At 44.0% G+C, this 24,312-nt stretch overlaps 1 protein-coding gene across 1 annotated transcript in view; it reads right to left on the reverse strand.

The window, feature by feature from the left end:
* YME1L1 (YME1 like 1 ATPase) overlaps positions 1-24,312 on the reverse strand; it is a 141,074-nt gene that overhangs the window by 105,331 nt on the left and 11,431 nt on the right. The window contains 3 exon segments of the mRNA XM_030199278.1: positions 10,202-10,210; positions 14,905-15,003; positions 23,508-23,670. Of these exon segments, the coding sequence (XP_030055138.1) occupies positions 10,202-10,210; positions 14,905-15,003; positions 23,508-23,670 (271 nt within the window).

A 24,312-nucleotide genomic window follows, 5' to 3' on the forward strand; every position in this document is an offset into this window, starting at 1 on the left:
ATATGTAAAACCCCAACTCTCAATCAATTCAGTCAAAGGAACAAGATATAAATTAAAAAGCATGGGTGAAAGTAATAAACCCTGGGGTACTCTTTGCTCCAAACATTTGTGAAAAGATAACTTAAAATTCCAGCATACCAACCGAGAACGATTGGAAAAATAAGATTCTAACCAGACAGTAGACTGAGTACCAAATTTTTGCAAAAGAACAATTTGGAATGTGAAACAGTATCAAAAGCTGCACTAAGATCCAACTGAATACATAATGTGTCATGGCCTTGAACACCCTTCACCAACACATTGTTAACAATGGACATCAAATGCACTGGCTCCCAATCAAAGAACGGACCATCTTCAAAATCTGCACCTTAGTAACATAGTAACATAATAGATGACGGCAGAAAAAGACCTGCATGGTCCATCCAGTCTGCCCAACAAGATAAACTCATATGTGTATACCTTACCTTGATTTGTACCTGCCTTTTTCAGGGCACAGACCGTACAAGTCTGCCCAGCAGTATTTCCCGCCTCCCAACCACCAGTCCCGCCTCCCATCACCGGCTCTGGCACAGACCGTATAAGTCTGCCCTCCACTATCCTCGCCTCCCAATCACCAACCTCTCTTCCCCCACCTGCTCCGCCACCCAATTTCGGCTAAGCTTCTGAGGATCCATTCCTACTGCACAGGATTCCTTTATGCATATCCCACGCATGTTTGAATTCCATTACCGTTTTCATCTCCACCACCTCCCGCGGGAGGGCATTCCAAGCATCCACCACCCTCTCCGTGAAAAAAATACTTCCTGACATCTTTTTTGAGTTTGCCCCCCTTCAATCTCATTTCATGTCCTCTCGTTCTACCGCCTTCCCATCTCCGGAAAAGATTTTTTTACAGATTAATACCTTTCAAGTATTTGAACGTCTGTATCATATAACCCCTGTTCCTCCTTTCCTCCAGGGTATACATGTTCAGGTCAGCAAGTCTTTGCTCAGACGTCTTGGAACGCAAATCCCATACCATTCTCGTAGCTTTTCTTTGCACCGCTTCCATTTTTTTTAACATCCTTCGCAAGGTACGGCCTCCAAAACTGAACACAATACTCCAGGTGGGGCCTCACCAACGACTTATATGGGGGCATCAACACTTCCTTTCTTCTGCTGATCACACTTCTCTCTATACAGCCTAGCAACCTTCTCGCTATGGCCACCGCCTTGTCACACTGTTTCGTCGCCTTCAGATCCTCGGATACTATCACCCCAAGATCCCTCTCCCCCTCAGTACCTATCAGACTCTCACCGCCTAACACATAAGTCTCTCGTGGGTTTCTACTCCCTAAATGCATCACTTTGTATTTCTTCGCATTGAAGTTTAATTGCCAAACCTTAGACCATTCTTCTAGCTTCCTCAGATCCCTTTTCATGCTTTCCACTCCCTCCCGGTTGTCCACTCTGTTGCAAATCTTAGTATCATCCGCAAATAGGCAAACTTTACCTTCTAACCCTTTGGCAATGTCACTCACAAATATATTGAACAGAATCGGCCCCAGCACCGATCCCTGAGGCACTCCACTATTCACCTTTCCTTCCTCCGAGCGAACTCCATTTACCACCACCCTCTGTTGTCTGTCCGTCAACCAGTTCCTAATCCAGTTCACCACTTCGGGACCTATCTTCAGCCCATCTAGTTTATTTAAGAGCCTCCTGTGGGGAACCGTGTCAAAAGCTTTGCTAAAATCTAAGTAGAGTATGTCTATAGCACGTTGATGATTCAATTCTCCAGTTACCCAATCAAAGAATTCAATGAGATTCGTTTGGCACGATTTCCCTCTGGTAAAACCATGTTGTCTCGGATCTTGCAACTTGTTGGCTTCTAGGAAATTCACTATCCTTTCCTTCAGCATGGCTTCCATTACTTTTCCAATAACCGAAGTGAGGCTTACCGGCCTGTAGTTTCCAGCTTCTTCCCTATCACCACTTTTGTGAAGAGGTACCACCTCCGCCGTACTCCAGTCCCTCGGAACAAAATCATCTACGGCGTAGTACCAGGATACATGACAGACCTAATAGATCTACCAACCAGAAACAGAATCAGATCATCACGATCATACCTAAACCTACATTATCCAAATTGTAAAGGACTAAGATACAAAACAACTTACGCATCCAGCTTCTCCTACATAAGCGCACAACTATGGAACAGACACCCAAATGCTGTGAGAACAATCCGTGACCACTTAAACTTCAGGAAATCACTCAAAACTCACCTCTTCAAAGAGGCCTATCCCACCGATCAAACATAAATCCCAGCACCCAGCATAACTAATGATCGTACTGGACAATTTATAATCTTCACTTCCTTCGACCCTTGATGCCTGATCCACACTTACCTCATCTGACCACAATATAACTTTGTATCTGTTATCAATTGAATTGGCAAACACCTCTACAGTACTATGTAAGCCACATTAAGTCTGCAAATAGGTGGGAAAATGTGGGGTACAAATGAAACAAATGAAAAAAAGCAACTCAGTTCTATCATGTGACCTATATTCAGACTAGAGAGTTGCACGGGGACAGAAATCCTACCCATCCCCGCCCGTCCCTGCTGGAATCGTACCCGTCCCCACCCATCCCCGCTGGAATCTTACCCGTACCCACCCATCCCCGCAAAAATTTAAACCATCCCAACCCGTCCCCACCCGTCCCCGCAAGAATTTAACCCATCCCCACCCATCCCCGTAAGAATTTAATAGTACATAAAAGTTCCAGTCAGCTCCCTTTCTGGATTTGAGCCACAGCACTGTAGGCAAGGACGGACCGGAAGTTGGAACTTGGAACACACTGGTGCATACATGTAAGATTTGTCTCTGATTCACTGGGATTGTGTGCTGAGAGGCCGCCACATGCACGCGCCAGTAGGTCAGGTGACATCTGATTCTCGTGCCTGTGTCAGAGCTGAGGTCTGTGCACCAGCCTGGGAGCAAAGAGGATTAATAGTAACAAAGTAAGTGACAGCAAATAGACCTGAACGGTCCATCCACTCTGCCCAATAGTCACACTCATGATCAATTCATCATTAAATCAACGAGTGTGATATTATATACTTGATTATGGTCTTTCTTTCGTGTGTCTGGAACAAAGACTACAGGAGTCTATCTGGCTCCATCCTTATGTTCCAACTGCTGGAGTTGCCATCGAAGCCCACTCCAGCCTATTCATGTTCTCATTTGTGGGACACAGACCGTAAAAGTCTGTCCAGCACTGTCCTCATGTTCCCAGCCACTGAAGTTGCTGTCTAAGCCCTTCCAGCCCATCCTACACCAGATTGCCATGTATGAGACACAGAACATACAGTCTGCCAGTGTATCAGCTCTAGTTCATCACAGCCAGAGTCGCCATCTAAGCGTCACTTGACACATCCCACACACATGCAGCCATTTAAGGTTAGCTTTTATATAACTCCATTTTCTAATTAGAGATCCTCTGTGTTCATCCCACGCCTTTTTGAATTCCGTCATCATTTGTGACTATACCACCTCCTTAACTGGAAGACTTTCCACATTTATGCTGTTAAAGCAAGAAGAAGAGGAGGAGGAGACAGCACTCAAATAAATTGGTATTCGGTAGATGAGAGGCTGGTGCAGGTGCAGCTTACACTTCCACGGGAAGCCCACAGAACTGGTTCCATCCCCGCGGGAACCCCGCAGAACTGCTTCCATCCCCGCGGGAACCCCGCAGGAACTGCCTCCGTCCCCGCGGGAATCCCGCGGGTTTCGCGGGATTCCCGCGGGGACGGAAGCCGTGCAGCTCTCTAATTCAGACTGACATTTATGTAAGATTTGTTTGTTTTTCTCCCCACAAAATCATGTAACTGCTCCAGAACCAGCTTTTCAAGCACGTTAGTTAACAAAGGCAAATTAGAAATTGGACAAAAACTGGAATATCCATTTTATCCCCCTTTTTAAAAATAAGTGTAATCACAGCTTGCATTAGTCTGTCAGGTACTATTCCAGTAGGCAAAGAGAAATTAACCAAATAAGAAGTCACTGGTAATAAAACCTCACTGCATGAAAGAAAACGAAAAGGAAGTAAATTCAGAGTTTTAGCAGAAGAGTGTAAGCTCTGAAGATACTTAGTTATAGTAGTATCAGTACATCTTAAAAAAAACTGGGACCAATCTCCTGACTTGTGAGCAAAATCCAAATCAACTGATTGACAACCAGAAAAAGAACTGGTGTTAATCAAGCTATCAACCTTATTTGAGAAAAATCTGCAAATCCAGACGCAGTCAATGTCTCACTCCTAACTTGCTCAGCAGAAGAAGAGATCATATCATGCACTATTTTAAAAGATGGTGAGGATTACTACCAACCTTATCCACTTTAGTATTTATATAATCCCTTTTACTGTGAAGCATCTTGTAATAGTAAAACTTGTTATTATACATTTATTTCTGAGTTCTTGGGAAGGATCCCCTCGCCTTTTGCGTTCAAGCTGGCACAACTGCCGCCTTAAAAATAATCTTGAACAATAAATACCACTTGATTCTAGTTACCGAAGAACTTGGTACCTCTATGACTTTCAACAAATAATCTGCAACTGACCGCAAAACAGTGAACCATTTATCAACACCTTCCACCAAATTAAAATAAAAATTGTTAGGCATAAAAGAGGCCACTATTACTTTCACAAGCTGTGCCTGTTTTTTTTTTCTCTCAGTCTGAAATAATCCCATCCATATTAAAGAATATAAAATTGTAAAAAATGATCGGGCAGAGACCCAGGATTAGATGACAAAAAACCCAACCAGAACTCAACTCTTGAGAAACAAATCAAATCCAAAATATTTCCTAACTAATGAGTCGGAAAACTCACCATCTGACTAAAACCAAGATCTTCCATAGTACCCATAAACAAAGCATGCATAGCATTCTTTACAGGATCAAGAGACATACTAAAATCACCTAAAATTTATTTATTAAGATTTATTTACCGCCTTTTTGAAAGAACTCACTCAAGGCAGTGTGCAGTAAGAATAGAACAAACATGAGAAATAGGCAATTACAGCAGTAAAAATATTCAAACAACAATACAAAGTTTGGCATGGTATACTACTTCTATAACATTATATATACCAAGAGCAACTCAAATGTTGTTCTCACAGCATGTGGTTGCCTTAATGTTTAAACTACAATTAACTGGACCTCAATGCATCCACCCTTGGCATTTCACCTTCAGATGAATGAGCCCTTTTATTACAAAAAGAACGCCAAAGTTGTAAATGGCAACAAAACGCTGTGAGAACAATATTTTAGTTGCTCTTGGTATAATGTTAGAGAGATAGATTTGGAACCAAGAGACCCCATTAACAAAATAGAGCAGTACAATGGTATACTACTTACAATGTCAACACAATACATAATAGAACATTTTAATTAATAGTGAAGCGTACAGCAAAGATGTAACATATAGATAAAAGAGTAAGAAGAGTTAGAAAGTAAGGTGACTGATTTAAAGAAAGTTGCACACGAGGTCAGAGAGAAGATTAAATATTATCTCAGCTAAGGTAGGAGTGGATAAACATGTCCTGCTGCAGTATGTGCAGCCCAAGTCACTCCTTCTGTGTGTGAGTGAGACTAACAAGTTAGTTACTACTTCCATTAAAGCCCAAGTTGAAGAGCCAAGCTTTTACCTGCTTCCTGAAGTAGATATAGTCTTGTGTTAAGCGAAGTCTTTCAGGCAGTGCACTCCAGAGTGTGGGGGATACTCCAGAGAAGGCTCATATGCAGGTATCACATTGTGTAATGTCTTTTGGAGAGGGTGTGGTTAGTGATAATCCTTGGGAGGACCTTTCGGGGCCTTGAAGATCAGACATAGAGTTTTAAATGTAGCCCTGTATTGTACTGGTAGCCAACGAAGTTTTTGCAAAAATGGTGTGATGTGGTCATGACGCTTGCAACTTTTTATGAGTCTTGCTGTTGCATTCTGAATCAACTGAAGCTGGTGCAGGCCCTTTGTAGTCAGACCATTGTATAGTGCATTGCAGTAATCCAGTCTTGATGTTATCATGGCATGCTCAACTGGGATAAGATATACCTTCTCGATGTAAGGAGAGAGGCAGCGTAGCTGTCACAAATAGTAGAAGCAGTTCTTGAAGGTTGCTTGGATTTGGGGAATCAGAGTAAGTGTTGAATCTAACTGTATTCCAAGGTTCCTGACTTGTGATCTGAGGGGGAGTTCATACATCCCAAAAGGGATTTTGATGTCAGCTACGTATCCACTTGTGTTAGTGATCCAGAGAAACTCGGTTTTACTTGGGTTCAGGCAAAGTTTGTTGTGTTTAGCCCAATCTTGGACTGATGTTAGACAGGTAATCAGTTTATTCAAGGCTGTAGGTAAGTCAGGTTCAACGGGTATGAGTAACTGCACATCATCCGCATAGATGTAGAACTGAGTGTCCACTGACCGAATCAGCTCAGCTAGTGGCTTGAGGTAGATACTGAACAGAATAGGTGACAGTATCGATCCTTGTGATACTCCGCAGGTCAGTGTCTATAGTGGTGATGAGTTGCTACCAAACATTATGGATTGTCGCCTGTCTGTTAGATAGGATCTGAACCAGGCAAGTACTGCTCCATTGATACCTGCTTCTGTCAGTCGTGCTAGCATGATATCATAATCCACAGTGTCAAAAGCTACTGAGAAATCTAGCAGTACTAACATCAAGGCGAATCCCTTGTCTCGGTTTCTGTGAAGATAATCTAGCGCCAAGCCCCCTCCCTGCCCATCTTCAAGTCTTTGCTTAAAGCCCACCTCTTCAATGCTGCGTTCGGCACCTAACCCTTACCGTTCAGTGAATCCAGACTGCCCCAATTTGACTGCCCCGATCGGATCCGACCGTTCACTTGTCTATTAGATTGTAAGCTCTTTGAGCAGGGACTGTCTCTCTTTGTTAAATTGTACAGCGCTGCGTAACCCTAGTAGCGCTCTAGAAATGTTAAGTAGTAGTAGTAGTAGTAGTAGGAATATGAGGACTGTTTCTGTTCCATAACCGGGTCTGAATCCAGATAGACATGGATCTAGCCAGTTTCTCTCTTCTAGTCAATCATTAAGTTGAACACAGACTGTTTGTTCTATGAGTTTCCCTAGAAACGGGATGTTGGATACTGGCCTGTAACTTTCAAGTTTATCCTGGTCAAGGTTTTATTTATTTATTAGGATTTATTTACCGCCTTTTTGAAGGAATTCACTCAAGGCGGTAACAGTAAGACTAGATCAAGAATGAGCAATAGACAATTATAGAAGTAAAATATCAAAAACAATACAAAGTATGGCATGGTATACTATTTGAGAACAACAAAAGAGTCCAAAACTCCCACAAAAACCACAACTATTTACAATGTCAACACAATACGTAATAGAACATTATAGGTGATAGCGAAGGGTAAAGCAAAGATGTAACATTCAGAAGGGTAGAAAGTAGGAAGAGTTAGAAAGTAAGGTGATTGATTTAAAGAAAGTTGCATATGAGGTCACAGAAATGGTTAAATGTTATCTCAGTTAGAGTAGGAGTGGATAAACATGTCTTGCTGCAGTATATGCAGCCTGAGTACTCTGTGTGTGTGAGTGAGACTAACGAGTCAGTTACTTCTTCCAGTAAAGGCCTGGTTGAAGAGCCAAGCTTTCACCTGCTTCCTGAAGTAGAGATAGTCTTGTGTTAAGCGCAGCCTTTCAGGCAGTGCATTCCAGAGTGTGGGGGCTACTCCGGAGAAGGCTTGCTTGCAGATATCACATTGTGTAATGTCTTTTGGAGAGGGTTAGTGGAAGTCCTTGGGAAGACCTTAGTGTCCTTGGCGGTGTGTGGAGAATCATCCCATTTTTCAGGTACTCAGGGCGATTTCCTTTCAGGGCCTTGAAGGTTGTTTTTCTTTAGCTGGACGTGAACCACTGCCCTTTTAATGCTGTTGGTAGTTGCCCATTAGAAAGAGAGGTGTTCACACTTTTTGTGGTGCCTTCTATGAAGCCCATACTTGCCTCCTGCACTATCTTTGATGGGCAGAGGTCGAGGGAGCAGGTAGTTGGTCGAAGGTCTCTTAGGATTTTGTTAAGGCTCTCCTCTGTCATTGGGTTAAAAGTGTCCCATCTGTCTGTCAGGAGGGGGCAAATTCATGCACCCCTGGTTGATTGGTTGGGGACTGGGTGGGATTGCCTGTAGATCCCAGCGGAGACTTTTAATTTTGTTGGCCAAAGTGTGCAGCAAATCATTGCAGTTCAGTTTAGACTGGGCAGGCTGGTTCTGTTGTGGAGGTTGCAGTAGGCTGTTTACTATACTGAACAATTGCTTGGTTGAATTGGCAGCCTGTGCAATGCATTGAGAGAAATACTGTTTTTTAGTTGCTGTTAAGGCTTGGCAGTACTTTGCCATATGCTTCCTACAGTTTAGCCTGTCTTCATCCAGGCGAGATTTACGCCATCTCCTTTCCAATTTTCGTCCTTCGCATTTAAAGTTCTGGAGAAAACCAAGTTGAGCATTTGTGAGTGGGGCATAAGACCTTTTTTAGTGGTGCTGTTTTCTCTAAGGTCTTGGCTAAGTGTGTATTCCAGATGTCAACTTGTTCTGACACTGTTGTCTTTCATCTACATGTGGATAGTCCAAGGCCTCTAGGAAATTCTCAGTGATCAGCTTTTTTTTTGTCTCCGATCTCCTTCTAAACTTTGGGAGGTGCCATCTGTTTCAGATGGTCACTCAGGGAGAATTTAATTAGAAAATTGTCTGACCATTATGGGGTGTTACTTCAATACTGTTATCCCAGAATTCTGGGATGTCCACCCCTTTGTAGAATACCAGGTCTAGTATGTGACCCTTTAATGGGTTGGGAGAATTGATCACCTGGGTCCATAAAAGCAGCTGTGGTGGTATCTGGGGTTTCGAAGTGTAGATTGAAGTCTCCCATGATCGCCAGCCTAGGGTAATTCAGGGTCACTTGAGTAATCAGGTCTAGGAGTTCTTGCACAGATAAAGTGTTGTTACGAGGTGCTCGTTATATCATAAGCAGCCAGGTTGGTTTCTCAACTTCAAGTTGGATTAAAAGAGATTCCGATTCTTGTAGCTGGGGGATGGATATTCTGCGCAGTTTGATTGTATCCCAAATCAAGACTGCTACCCCTCCACCCCGTCTTCCTGGTCTTGGTTGATGTTGGATGTTGAAACCTGTTGGGCATAGTTCAGTCAGTAGTAAACCCCACTTTCACCTAGCCAGGTTTCACTTATTCCTAGGATGTCAAGATGCTGTTCATTTATGGCATCATGGATCACCGAGGATTTCTTTAGTTCCCATGGGTGGTCTGTGGATGTTGGGGTAGCTTTGGTGTGGCAATGGGTTGATCTTTTAAGTACTGTTATGTAGGTGTTTGACCTCTTGCACTTTTGCCTTCTCTTTGGTTGGTGGGGATTATGGTTTCCTCTCCCACACACCACTGGGAGGCTTGCATGACAGATTTTTTGTGTCAGAAGCTAATTAGGCAAAATTTCACTGGGTGGCACTGCAGTCCCCCTGTGGCGTTCAAACTGTAGATCAGAAATCTTACTAGTTGGCAATGCAGGGTTAAATCAAATAGTCTAAAAGAACAGACCCTTTAAAAGTTTAAATTCAGCCTGGTCTGATCTATTGCTTGAAGCCTTTGATCTCACAGAAACAAATGGCTGTACTTAGCACTTCAATGTGAACTTCTTTGCAGAGGTTTTGATGGTTGCCTTAAGTTTTAAGGAATGTAACAGATTCAGAACTTTAAAAATAGATTATACAGTTAAAATTCATTTTTTAACTCACGGATTGCAGGTATGAACTTTAGCGTTTCTGGTTCTGATATCCTTGGATGGTCCAATTGATGCAGGTTGCTTTAGGCCTTTTCTTTGTTGTCCAGGAGGAGGGTTAGATGTAAGTAAAGATCCAGCTCAGATCACAGGGCATGAGGAGAGTTATATTTGTAATGTGAAGGAAAGATAAAATTTCCTTTCTTTCTCCAGCCAAAATAAGTGGAAAAAGTTCAAATAAAATTGAGGACTCAGACTGAGCAGAAGTCAGTAAAAGTTTGGGTTGTAGAAGAAACAGAAAATGTAATTATTTCATCTAAATTGCAGAGCTTATCACAATTCAAAGACAAGAAATAATTCAATAAGCAAATAAATATTTAAAATTACTAATGTGAACTTGTGTAAACATCAAATGTATGAATGATAGATAAAAGCAAGTCCACCACCCCTCCTAAAACTTCAAGGTCTGTTGATAGAAGAATAAACCACTGGACAAAGCTGACTGGGAGAAACACTATTCCCTTCTCCTATGTTTTTGTCAAACATAAAAAAATCCAACCCATTATGAACAATCCAATTACAAATATCAAACTTCTTTTTACCCACAGCTCTAGTCTTTACCAACTCACCATTAATGGAAGGGAAGGGAAATGGGACTTGATATACTGCCTTTCTGAGGTTTTTGCAACTACATTCAAAGCGGTTTACATATATTCAGGTACTTATTGTGTACCATAATTTGCAAGAAAGACCTTGATTTCTTAATAGAAACAGGTATCAAACCTCGAGGCACATTCACATTGAACCTTTCCTAATATTAAACTTAGAAGAAATTACAACTGGAATGGTGTTATAATTATCCACCTTAGCAAAACATATCATAAACTGATTTTTGTTTTGTATTTTATCTTAAATTACAACTTATCTTGAAAATCAGGCAACACTCGAGTTAATAATTCAATCACTGTTCATTCGCTGCACAAAGGAGAACACCTTTGGCTTATGCCTTAGACGCCGCACCACTGAGCAGTGTTTAAATAGTGTGGCGTGTGACATCAAAGAAAGGGCAGAGCAAACTCCCACACCCTAAATCTCAGGAACTGGTGGCGAAACGCTAATCATATGACAACTGCACACGATAAACTATCCCAGACAGACACCAAGTGATGGTAACAGTAAGCTGAGCTAGAACAAGCTTCTCCCAGGCGCTGTATTTAAATAGTGCAGCACGTGATGTCAAAGAAAGCGTGGAGCAAGCTCCCATGACTTAAACCTCAGGAACTGGTGGCAACACATTAATCAGATGACAACTGCACATGATCAGCTATCCCAGACAGATGCCAAGTGATGGTAACAGTAAGCTGAGATAGTTAAGTCAAATCTAGAGTATCCACTACATAAGTGATACTTTGCTTCATAAGAAGACCCCATTCTCCCCTCCCTCCCCTCTCCCATCTAGCATGAAATATATCAACACTACTGAAGAAGAGTTACTAAACCAAATACGGACTACATAAGCACTCTCTCAAGAATGCAAGCAATTCATATGGGGAAGCTTAACTCCTTTGAAAGGTTTGGAAGCTGTACATCCGGTGATCTGTGAGAACCCAAGTAATAATAGTTGCACTGGGATGGAGACTGGGCAATCTGTTATACAGAAGTAGATGACTAGTGGAAAGGGAGAGATCACAAATTGTTGGAGAGCTACCACAAGAACCCAATAAAAATGCTGACAAAAAAAAAAAAAAAGATAATTAGGTTTCTCTAAGCCTTAATGTCTCAAACCATGGAATTCTCAACACCTCCTTAGCTTTAGAAGGCAAACAAAACCAGGGTTGCCAATTTCAATCGGAACCGAATCTGCGGCCGAAATGTACCACCCTGTTTCAGTCAAAACCGAAAACATCCACTCCCACCACCAAAGAGCAACGAAAACACCCCCCCACACACACACACACACTAAACAGCTAGTTTCCCCAGGCCCACTCAGCAGAGAACAGGCTGGCCAGGCCTCCCCCAGCATATAGCAAATTGATCAAAGACACCCCCCCCCCCCATGGCCTCCCTTTAGATGCCCTGGTGGTCTAGTGACTGTTCGGGGCAAAGACCACCTGATCTCCATCTGCTAAAAAGGGGGCATAGATGTGGTCTGGGTTACAACATAATATGAAACAGTTCAGAATAACACCAGGGTCACAACCCCTGTAGACAAAGGAACTGTGAGATAATTAATTGGGGGGGGGGGGGGGGGAGCGACACACAACCAAAGACAAAATTCTTATTACAAAAAAACGAGAGATGACATGTTTCAGTGTTTGAAGGAGGACCTCAAGGATGGATTTTCAGAAATTCAATTGTTTTATTGACAGCAATTAGTCACCCACCTACTGGAGCATGACCAGTGCTTTTTTTGTAGAAAAAAAAAGGTGCCGGTACTCATTGTGGGTGGAGTCACAACATATGACTCTACCCCTATTATAGCCACACCCACATTTACCACACTCCTTATACCAGCCATAGCGCATATAAACAGACATCATTGAAAATATTATACTAGTATAGGAGAAATAAATAACGTGATTTTTTTTCATTATAAATAATTTCTGTAAGCTGTTACAGCTCCAGTATACCCAGTGCTCCAGTATACCCAGTGCAAAATAAGACAGCAGATGTAAATTCTCAAATTGGACATATTCCAGACACTAAAATGAAAATAAAATGATTTTTTCTACCTTCGTTGTCTGGTGACTTTGTTTTTCTGATCATGCTGACTTAGTATCTGATTCTGCTGCTATCTGTCCTCTTAACTCCGTTTCCAGGGCTTCCTTTCCATTTATTTCTTTACTTTCCTCCTTTCTTCTTCATTTCTTGCCCTACATCCGTAAGTAAAAGCTGGGTCCTCCGCAGACATGACTGTCCAGTAGATCCAGCTTCTGCCTATTTTCTACATCCGTATCCAGTTTTTCTCCTCTCTTCCTTTTCCCTCATCTCATCTCCTTCCTCATTCTTCCCTCGCCTCCATCCTTGTCCAGCATTTCTTCTCTCTCCCTTCCCTCTCCTTCATCCACCCATGTCCAGCGACCCCTCCGTCCCCCCTGCCATCCACCCATGTCCAGCGACCCTCCTGTCTCCCCTGCCATCCACCCATGTCCAGCGATTCTCTCTTCCCCCTGCCATCCACCCAAGTCCAGTGACCCTCCTGTCCCCCCTGCCCTCCCCTGCCATCCACCCATGTCCAGCAACCCCCCCCCGCCATCCACCTATGTCCAGCGATTCTCTCTTCCCCCTGCCATCCACCCATGTCCAACAACCCCCCATGTCCCCCCTGCCATCCACCCATGTCCAGCGACCCCACCCCGTCCCCCTGCCATCCACCCATGTCCAGCAACCCCCCCGTCCCCCCTGCCATCCACCCATGTCCAGCGACCCTACTGTCCCCCCGCCCTCCCCTGCCATCCACCCATGTCCAGCGACTCTCCTCTTCCCTGCTCCCCCCTCCCTCCAGCCAATCATACCCATCTGAGCCCCCCCCTCCCCGACCCAGTCTCCACCTGCCAACGACCCTCTTCTCCTGCTACCCGGCACCGTGACCCAGCCTTTAAAAAAATCTACGAAGCAGCAGAGCGGTGCCTCGCGTCTGACTGTAAAAGAAGAAAAATCGCCTCGTCGGCCGGCCTTCCCTCACTGTGTCCCGCCCTCTGATGTAACTTCCTATTTCTGCAAGGGCGGAACACAGTGAGGGAAGGCTGGCCGCCAAGGCGATTTTTCTTCTTTTACAGGCAGACGCGAGGCACTGCTCCACCGCTTCGTAGATTTTTTTAAAGGCTGGGTCACGGTGTCAGGAGAAGAGGGTGTCGTCGGCACGGAGCTGGTAGGCAGGTGGGGAATGGGTCGGGGAGGGGACCTACAAAAAAGGTGCCGGTACGCCGTACCAGCACAAAAAAAGCACTGAGCATGACTGACCTGAACGTTTTACAGTCTGGCAAAAGATCCTTCCAAAATGGCCCGCATCACGTTAGATACACACTACCTTATATATAATGAAGAGAAAACGACATTGACCCAGAATCTACCCTGTTTCCCCGAAAAGTAAGACATCCCCCGAAAATAAGACCTAGTAGAGGTTTTCCTGAATTGGTAGATATAAGGCCTCCCCCGAAAGTAAGACCTAGCAAATTTTTGTTTGAAAGCAGGGCTGCTGAGAGCCGGACAAGGCCCCCCCCCCCCCCCCACCCGAGCTCGCCGGGCCCACCCTCCGTCGCTCCCGGAACTAACCTTAAACGCCTCCTTTCACCTTCGCAGCAAGCAGCAGCAGGGCAGACCTCTCCTTCCTTCCATGCCCCGCCCTCACGGACGTTACGTCAGGCGAGGGCGGAACACGGAAGGAAGGAGTGGCCTGCCCTGCTGCTGCTTGCTGCGAAGGTGAAAAGAGGCGTTTAAGGTTAGTTCCGGGAGCGACGGAGGGCGGGCGGGCCAACCCTGATCCAACCCCGATGTTTCCCCGAAAAATAAGACAGCCCTTGAAAATAAGACCTAGCGCATTTTGGGGGGCAAAAATTAATATAAGACAGTGTCTTATTTTCGGGGAAACACGGTATCTCCCACCTTACCCTCCTCTCTCTATCACCGGTCTCTACCTACCTATCCATCCATTTACTACCCATCCATCCTTCTATTATGTTATACTTAATTTCCTACTTTACATAACAAAATTCTGTGTTACCTATTACTATGTAAGCCGCATTGAGCCTGCTTTTAATGGGAAAGTGCGGGATACAAATATAATAAATAAATAAATAAATTTTAGTTCCCACACCCCTTTAACATATCAATGAAACCCTCACACCTCCTTCCTAAACTATGGGTCCACTAATGACTGACAGTCTACTTCATTCTGTATGGAAATTTTAAATAAATTGCCTCAGATTTCAAGACCCTTCTCCACACCCCATTTGACCTCTTCAATGAGTGCTGGCACCACTGATTAAGAATCCCTGCACTAGGGTATATATTACAAACACACATCTCTACAGAAATATTCTTAAAGTGGGGAAGCAATATCAAAAATGCAGTCATACATTTCTTCATACCTGGAAGATAGGGTAGATCTGAACATATACTTTGCAGGGGACTAGCATGCTGTCTGCACAGGGAAGATGAGCGTAATACTGTAAATACATTTCGAAAACCTAAACAAAAGGAAAGAAAGATTGAAAAAAATCTTTTTGCAAAACAGTAATTTTAGGATCATGTGAAACATCAAGATAAGCATTTCTGGTCCCAATACTAGTCATCCGACTGATTAAAAACATTAAGGTCCCATTAAAATGGTCAATAGTATTCAGCAAAGCATGTGTCTTACGGCAATAATACATACTAGTTGACAACAATATTCATTAATTTTCAGTAACAGGCTAGCTAGCATGTTTTTTTTCTACAACACAATTGGGATCACTCCTGTCCCTCATTAGACCATAGGGATGACCCAGTAAGTGCCAGGGGAGGGGGGGGGGGCAGTAAAGATTTTATAAAAAGGACTGGGTGTGGGGGCAACTATTTTTAACTTATTAAAATTATCATGGTGCCAGGACTACTATTAAACACAAAAAGCTATTTATGTCTATCTTGGAGGTTTATATACAATCCTTATCCCATAGGGCAGTGATGGTGAACCTTTCAGAAACCGAGTGCCCAAACAGCAACCCAAAATCTAAATATTTATTGCAAAGTGCCAACAGGGCAATTTAACCTGAATAACAGAATTTTAAAAGTCATCTATCTTACCTCAACGGGGTTAGGGCGGCAGCAGCGGTAAAAAGCATGCAGGCTCGGCTCGGTGCTTAGTTCAGTTTTCCCTTCTCTCTCTCTCAGCTTTGGTCCCACCCTCATTTCCTGCTTCTGCAAGGGCGTGACCTGAACTGAGAGAGAGAGAGGAGGGAAAACTGAAATAGGCACCGAGCCTGCGGCCTAGGAGAGTGAGTGTCAGAGCGAGGAGTAATGTCTCCTCTGCTCCAGCACAACTTTGAACTGCTAGCGCGATTTCATAGCGGCAGTATGACTCTGGCTGAGGCGACGGCACGCGTGCCAACAGAGAGGGCTTTGCGTGCCATAGGTTCGCCATCACTGCCATAGGGCTTGAAGCCTTATTCTCAATTTGTTTTAACCCCTGCGGGTCTTGTGGGGAGGGGGGGGAGGATCCATGTCAACTTCTCTGCTATAATTGTATGGTTGTGTTCTTTTGTTTTGCCCCCCCCCCCCCTTTCTCATAGGAGAAGGTGGTAGGATGTCTGATTAGTTATTGAGTACTATGGGACTTTGGAGCACAAGGATCAGCTATTGAGGTAATATTATTATTACATTTGCATCCCACATTTTCCCACTTATTTGCAGGCTCAATGTGGCTTACATAGTACTGTAAGGCGTTTGCCAAGACCGGTAGAGAAAAAAAATACAAGGTGATATTGTGGTCGAGTAAAAGTGCATTTGATTCAGACATAATAGGGAGGGAAGGTTAAATAAAGTCCAGTACAATCGTTGGGTTTGCTGTGATGCAGAGTGTAGACATCTATGTTGGGTCAGTAGGATATGCCCTATTGAACAGGTAAGTTTTTAATGATTTCCTGAAGTTTAAATGGTCGTACATCTTTTTCACTGCTTTTGGCAATCCGTTCCATAGTTGTGTGCTTATGTAGGAGAAGCTGGATGCATAGGTTGCTTTGTATTTGAGTCCTTTGCAGTTTGGGTAGTGGAGGTTTAAGTATGTTCGAGATGATCTGGTTCTGTTTGGTAGATCTATGAGGTCTATCATGTACCCTGGGACTACGCTGTAGCTAATTTTGTGGATCAGGGTGCTGATTTTGAAGGTAATGTGTTCTTTAATTGGGAGCCAATGCAGTTTTTCTCCGAGTGGTTTGGCACTATTTATTTATTTATTTATTTAATACATTTATATCCCACATTTTCCCACTAGTTGTAGGCTCAATGTGGCTTACACAACCCGTAGGGTAGGCTACGGTTCAGAAAATATAATTAAACATTGTAGTAATAGGTTATTAGCATACTGGTAACATTCAAAACAACAACAGATAACAAAAGATAGTGAAGGATTATGCAATTTAATAAAGTCCATGGATTATGTTGAAAACAGGTGGAAGTACATTAGGTTGAGTCTGTAGGGTATGCCTTCTTGAACATGGTGGTCTTCAATAGTTTTCTGAAATTTAGATAGTTGTGTTGATTTTAGGGTTCTAGACAGTGAATTCCACAGTTGTATGCCTATGAAGGAGAAATTGGATGCGCAAGTAGATTTGTACTTAAGGCCACTGCAATCTGGATAATGTAAATTTAAGAAGGATCGGGAGGAATTGGAACTGTTTCTGGATGGTAAATCCACCAGATCTAGCATATATTCGGAAACTTCTCCATAAATGATCCTATGAATCAAGGTACAGATCTTAAAGGCGATACGTTCTTTAATGGGAAGCCAATGTAATTTTTCACGAAGGGGATGTCAGATTCAAATTTAGATTTTCCAAAATCAGTCTCGCCGCTGTGTTCTGGGCGGTCTGAAGAACTATAAGAACATAACTCTCACTTGACATGTAGACATTGTTCTTCTACAAAAGTGTGTGCCTCTGAAGTAGTCACTCTATTATAGGGGATAATTTATTATACTGATTTGGTTCTGATGTCTAAGATATATAGATGCAGTTTGTTTTTGTTTCTCTTGTATAGTGAATGTGTGAATTTTATTATAGTATGGGGATGTGTTGAGGGGAGGAGACAGGAGTATGGGAACAAAACTGCAAACACATTGAACTTTGTGTATTTCCCATTACATATACTTTTATTATTATTAGCTCAAGAAAAATCATTTAAAACTAAAATTATCATGACATAACAAAATAAATCCATGAAACCAAATGCAGGGTAAGAAATATATCTAATCAGAAAAAGCAAGAAAATGACCCTTACATTTGTCCAGCCCACCTCAAAGAAAAGAAGACATTCAAAAAGAAAACATGAAAGGCAAAGCCTGCCTATTCAAAACAACAGACCAAACTCCATCTCATATTAGAAATATAAAAAAATCAACAAAAATATTAAACTTAAGCACTTTTCTCTCACATCAAATTTCTTAATAGCCATACTAGGTCAGACCAATGGTCCATCTAGCCCAGTATCCTGCTTCCAACAGTGGCCAATCCAGGTCACAAGTACCTGGCAGGAACTCCAACAGCAGCAACATTCCATGCTACCAATCCCAGAGCAAGCAGTGGCTTCCCACATATCTGTCTCAACAAGACTATGGACTTTTCCTCCAGGAACCTGTCTAAACCTTTTTTTAAACCCAAATAAGCTAACCCGCTGTTACACATCCTCCAGCAGCAAGTTCCAGAGCTTAACTATTGTTTGAGTGAAAAAATATTTCCTCCTATTTGTTTTAAAAGCATTTCCATGTAACTTCATTGAATGTCCCTTAGTCTTTGTACTTTTTGAAAGAGTGAAAAATTGATCCAGATCCAGAAAGATATTTATTCTCACAAAAAGTAACCAGACACTTGCATGGGAACTTCAAATGAAGCCCCTAGTGCAGTGGTTCTCGGCACTCTTCATGTCCGCCCATTTTTTTGCAGCACCCCCCCTGGCCACAATGCTCTTCGCCCCCCCCACCACCACCACCATCACCACCACCACCACACAGGTCTCCATCTTTTTCTCTGCACAAATATAACAGTACTAGGGTGTCTCTACAACCAGCCCCTCCAAATGACACACTGATTACAATTTATAACAAATTAACACTCTATGAAAAGTTATTCCGTTATTATACTTCCTCTGTGTACATCTGTATGCTACACAAGCTGGCATGCTTGAAAATACAAGTGAGATTAAATAAAAATGCTACCAGCAATAAAGAATGACAATGTGGATGCAGCAGCTCATAGGTTGGTTTGCTTGCTTTGTTTTGAATGGGAAGGAGAAACAGAGACTGGTACCTATTGGCTTCAACTTTTTTACTTCATCCTGTCTCCTGTTTCATCCAACCTCCTTGGCAGCAAAAGCGAGTCCCGAAGGCCATCTGCTCTGTGTCTCCAGTGTCCGTGACAACAAAAAAAAAAAAGCAAGCATAGGACCACGGTCAGCTCTGCTGGTCCTCTGCCCCCGCTGACGTCAATTTCCAGTTCTGGGAGCATAGGATCAGTACAACTGACAGCACACACTACTGCGGCCCCATGCTTGCTTTTTTTTGTTGCTGTTGTTGTTTTGCTGCCACTGCTGTCTGCAGTGGCAGTTCAGGTGGTGGCGGGAGCAAGGTGAGGATTTTCCGCAGCATCCCAGAGAGTTCTCTGCGGCACACCAGGGTACCGCAGTGCACAGTTTGGGAAAAGCTGCCCTAGTGCAAGAACCTGATTTCAACTTAGGAAAATCCCTACCACTGTTCTTCAATGGAGCAGCTTCAATCTTTAGAACACAGCTTGGAGTCTGTTACTCCCTCTGGTCTGCTGTGTATTCAGGAGCTGGCCTGTTTAAGGATACTAGCTCTACCTCTGGCTGTAACTTCTACTCCAAACCAAGTTCCTGAACTGCCCCAGCTGCAGCTTCCCTGGCAGCAGTTCAGCCTTTAATACTTTTTTCTGTGTACAGCTTTAACTTTATACTTCTTTGCTCTGCAGTTTCTTAGAACCAGCTTCTCAATAGCAGCTCCAGTAACAACAGCAGTCTTACTTTCACTTTTGCATAGAAGCTTTCTCTGCTTCTGACCAGCATTACAGCTCAATCAAGCTTCCAGCATTCAGCTGTTTGTAGCTCAATCTGAAGACACAATACACTTTCTCTCTTGTGTTTTCAACAGGGAACAGCTTCCAAAGTACTTGCTTTCACAAATCAAAACGTTTTGTTCCTTCTCTTGCCAGGAAGGTGTGGCTTGTATAACAGCCCCAAGCAGTGGCGTAGCCAGACTGCCAATTTTGGATGGGCCTGAACCTAAAGTGGGTGGGCACAAAATTTTCTCTCTATCCCCCTTCCCCAGGGGTAAAGTGCTGCTTTTCAGTGCATCAGGTTTCAGAAAATTTATTTAAAAGCCTAACACCCTTTTCAATGAGCTTTCAGAGGCCAAAACCTCCTGCCTCAGGTCAGCATAACGCTGTTATGGTATCCTCTCCTGACCTAAGGAAGGAAGTATTGGTCTCTGAAACTTTATTAACACAGGTACCATATTACTTTATCCTAAATTAAAATAAAATTATTTTCTTTACCTTTGTTATATGGCCATTTACTTTTTCTCATTGTGTTGCTCCCAGTCTCTAGATTCTGCTTTCCTTCGTCTTTCTCTTGCCAGGGTTTCCTGTCCATTCACCACCTATGGCTTTTCATCTTTTCCTCACCCTTGTTCTCCACATGCCCCTTCCTCTTATTCTCCAGTCTTAACCTACTCTGTCCTCTCCCTCTTTCCATCCAGCAGCTCCCCTCTTTCTTTTGCATCCAGCGTCTCCTTTTTCTCCCTACCCTTCCATCCAGTGTCTTCCCTCTTTCTCTCCTCATCCTTCCACCCATCTACCCTCTCTCCTGTCCTTCCATCTAGTGTCTCTATCTCTCTACCCTTTTCTGTTCAGTCTCCCCTCTCTCTCTCTCTCCACATCCTTCCAGTCTCTCCCCTTTCTCTCTGCATCCTTCCATCTATCTCTCCTCTTTCTCTCCCTATCCTCCCTTCTTCCTCTCCCTCCCATGTCCCAGCGGCTCTCTCCCTTCCCTCCAGTCCCTTCTTCCTCTCCCTCCCATATCCAGTAGCTCTCTCCCTTCCCTCCAGTCCCTTCTTCCTCTCCCTCCCATGTCCCAGTGGCTCTCTCCCTTCCCTCCAGTCCCTTCTTCCTCTCCCTCCCATGTCCCAGTGGCTCTCTCCCTTCCCTCCAGTCCCTTCTTCCTCTCCCTCCCATGTCCCAGTGGCTCTCTCCCTTCCCTCCAGTCCCTTCTTCCTCTCCCTCCCATGTCCCAGTGGCTCTCTCCCTTCCCTCCAGTCCCTTCTTCCTCTCCCTCCCATGTCCAGTAGCTCTCTCCCTTCCCTCCAGTCCCTTCAGCCCCTTCCTCCTCTCCCTCCCATGTCCCAGCAACTCTCTCCCTCCCATATCCAGTAGCTCCCTCCCTTCCCTCCAGTCCCTTCTTCCTCTCCCTCCCATGTCCCAGCGGCTCTCTCCCTTCCCTCCAGTCCCTTCTTCCTCTCCCTCCCATGTCCAGTAGCTCTCTCCCTTCCCTCCAGTCCCTTCTCTCCCTCCCATATCCAGTTGCTCTCTCCCTTCCTTCCAGCCCCTTCTTCCTCTCCCTCCCATGTCCCAGCAACTCTCTCCCTTCCCTCCAGCCCCTTCCTCCTCTCCCTCCCATGTCCCAGCAGCTCAGCCATTTTCCTTCCAGGCCCGCCCATCCGCATCTATCCCTTTTGTCCCACGGAGGCAGCGCTTCCTTCCTGCCCTGTCTTCTCCCCAAGCTCCGCTGGATCGGTCCGCTGCAAGTGGAATCCTCCTTCGCCGGTCGCGCTGCGCTGCTGCCATGCACACGCAGCTTCGCTCCTCCCCCTGCCGCGTTCATCCGGCCCTAAACAGGAAGTGCATCACAGAGAGCCAGATAGACGCGGCAGGGGGAGAAGCGTAGCTGCGTGTGCATGGCAGCGCAGCGCGACCGGCAAAGGAGGATTCCACTTGCAGCGGACCGGTCCAGCGGAGCTTCGGGAGAAGACAGGGCAGGAAGGAAGCGCTGCCTCCGTGGGACAAAAGGGATAGAGACAGCAATGCGGATGGGCGGGCCTGGAGGGAAAATGGGTGGGCCTGGGCCCGTCCAGGCCCACCCGTGGCTACGCCCCTGGCCCCAAGCACACTCTGCTACACTTCTCTGGCCCCTCCTGACCAATATTCCTGTGTAATCCAAGCCAGAGTTTACTTGCTACACTATAGCACTGCACGCTTTTCCAAAACCCAGAGAGAATAAAACCTGCTTGTCCAGCGTTTAACTCTTTGTATTTTTCCCAAGCTCTATAAGGCGGAGCCACTCTCCTCAGCCTTTTTTTTTTTTTTACAAAATGCTCTCCCCCCCAGTTGTACTGTGGCTCCGATCCCTGAAGATATGTTGGCTGTCTCTTCTGCAGAGACACAAAAAATCCCATAACTACCACCATATGTGGTAATGTGGTCAAGGGTATGACTTGGATTCGGCACAAACTCAGACACACATGTATAGAATGTTTGTACGTTTGGGAAGCTTGCCAGGTGCCCTTGGCCTGGATTGGCCGCTGTCGTGGACAGGATGCTGGGCTCGATGGACCCTTGGTCTTTTCCCAGTATGGCATTACTTATGTACTTATGTACAAGGTTTGCAAGAAAAAGGGAAAATATTATATGACACACCATGTGCCCCTGTTACTTCACAGGCTTTCATCCAGCACAAGTTCAGTCTCTGATTAGGGCTAGCTCCCTGCTTAGCCCAACAAATTGTCTATTCACGTCAAAACAAGTACTTTCTGAATGTAACTCAAGGTGTCTCCTACCTTGCCAGTCTTACCACACAACTCTGATACCAATGGAGCCTGAACCACACCACTTCCCTTGTTATCTCCTCAGGTACTATAGCTCAACTTGCAGTAGAGTCTTCTCCTCTCCTGGAGCTCCCTCCTGGGAACCTCTGTATCAGGGTCTCCCTCCCTCTCATTGAGTCAGGGCATTTAATGCTCTCCTAGCTAGCCTGAGACCCCCCCCCCCCCCAACTCAGCCTCAGCAGACTAGCACCACCTGCTGCAAGGTGGCTGACCTATATCATCAGTGAGAGAGTGCTCTTCATTATACCATCCACTGCCTCACATGTAGCTTCCTTCCCCCCCCACAATCACTCCTGCAGACTTTCTGCACCAATTGTTTGTCCAGTGTCCTGAAACTATTAGCACCCCTCTTTTCCACCACGGTCTGCCTCTTGCACTCTCTCATAGTGAAATTGTATGGTGCCTTAAATTCAGAATGGTTCTCAAAGTTTCCCAAGACCTATGTTTCAGGAACTATGAGAGCATCATACAGTACAGAAGGAAAACTGCACCGACTTCTCCTTCTCATCCAAGGCCTCCTGTCTTAGCCTCCTATCCTCCTGCTGGACTGCAACTAATTCTAGGCCCAGAGAGTATTTCCCCAGCCTATTTATTGCCATAGTTGTTGTATTTTACACAGGTTCTGCTAGTGTTTCATGGAATTATGGGATGCAATTATGTATGCACTCATAAATCCCAAAATCGTGGGAATATAATTACAAATTCCTTGGGGTCTATTAATCTATAACTGAATCCTATAGCCTGATTCTGCATCTATGGCACATAAACTTAATGAATTGGGTAACTAATCCATATTCCCTAAAATACAGATATTCTCAGATAAAATGCCTAAGTCTTAAAAAGAGGGTTCATGTTTTTTTCAACCCAATTTAGACATGGGACAGCACAGCATACTTTAGCAATTCTACCTCATTAAACAAAAAATACTAATTTGCCATGAGTAAATCTGTTTAGATCATATTTCAAATATGAAACAATAAAATAAATGTGATTGCAAAAATAAACAAAAGATCCTCTGTACCTTAAACATCTATCAAACTTTAATATGTAACACAACTTGTATCCTTTCAGGAAAGGTGCAGGGAAAATGCTGCCCTGTATTTCACATACCATGCTTATTTTCAAAGAACGACTGGGCAGAGATGTGAGATGTGTGCCACTGGGCTGAGGTTTTCTTCCCTGGGCTAAAGCCAGGAAGTAGTTTGTTGACAAGTTCATCCAGTTGAATAACTTTCAACTCAGACAATCCCAGGTCTCGCAGATTAAGCACAGGCTATAGGGCAAAGATTTACAGGGTTAGTTTAGATCTGGATTTAATTACTTGCCTTTTCAAACTTTTAAGCGCAAGATGCATTACAATAGATCACCTAGTGAAATATCTGAAAAGAAAAAGAATCGAACAGAAAATAAGGATTTCACTGACAAACAATGTATACTAAGAGCTTTACACTTACTATATTAAAAATCAAGGGGGTCTTAAGGTGTGTTAGCGTTTTTAGTGTGTGCTAATGACTAGTGCATGCAAAATGTTGGAGACGCCCAAAGGAATATATGGGCGCCTCTAACATTTAGTGCACACTTATTTTTAGTGTGCACTAAAAATGCTAGCGCACCTTTGTAAAAGGACCCCCAAATAACCAAATTTCAAATTGGTCTTATCATGTACTAGCATGCCAAGAACATTTGTGTACTTCAGCTGAAGCCCATAAAAACAATTATAATCACTACTGAAGAACATGTAGCCTGGAAGACATATACCCAGGGATTCTATATGTCATGCCTTAATTTACGCACATAAATTGAAGGGTATTCTATAACAATGTGCATAACTTAACTGTTGAACTAGCTAAGCGCTGTTAATAGAGGTTAACAAGCAATTATCAGAATTGGCATTAAGATTTATGTGCAGAACTCG

Source organism: Microcaecilia unicolor, chromosome 1 (assembly GCF_901765095.1).
Source record: "Microcaecilia unicolor chromosome 1, aMicUni1.1, whole genome shotgun sequence".
NCBI classification, from domain to species: domain Eukaryota; kingdom Metazoa; phylum Chordata; class Amphibia; order Gymnophiona; family Siphonopidae; genus Microcaecilia; species Microcaecilia unicolor.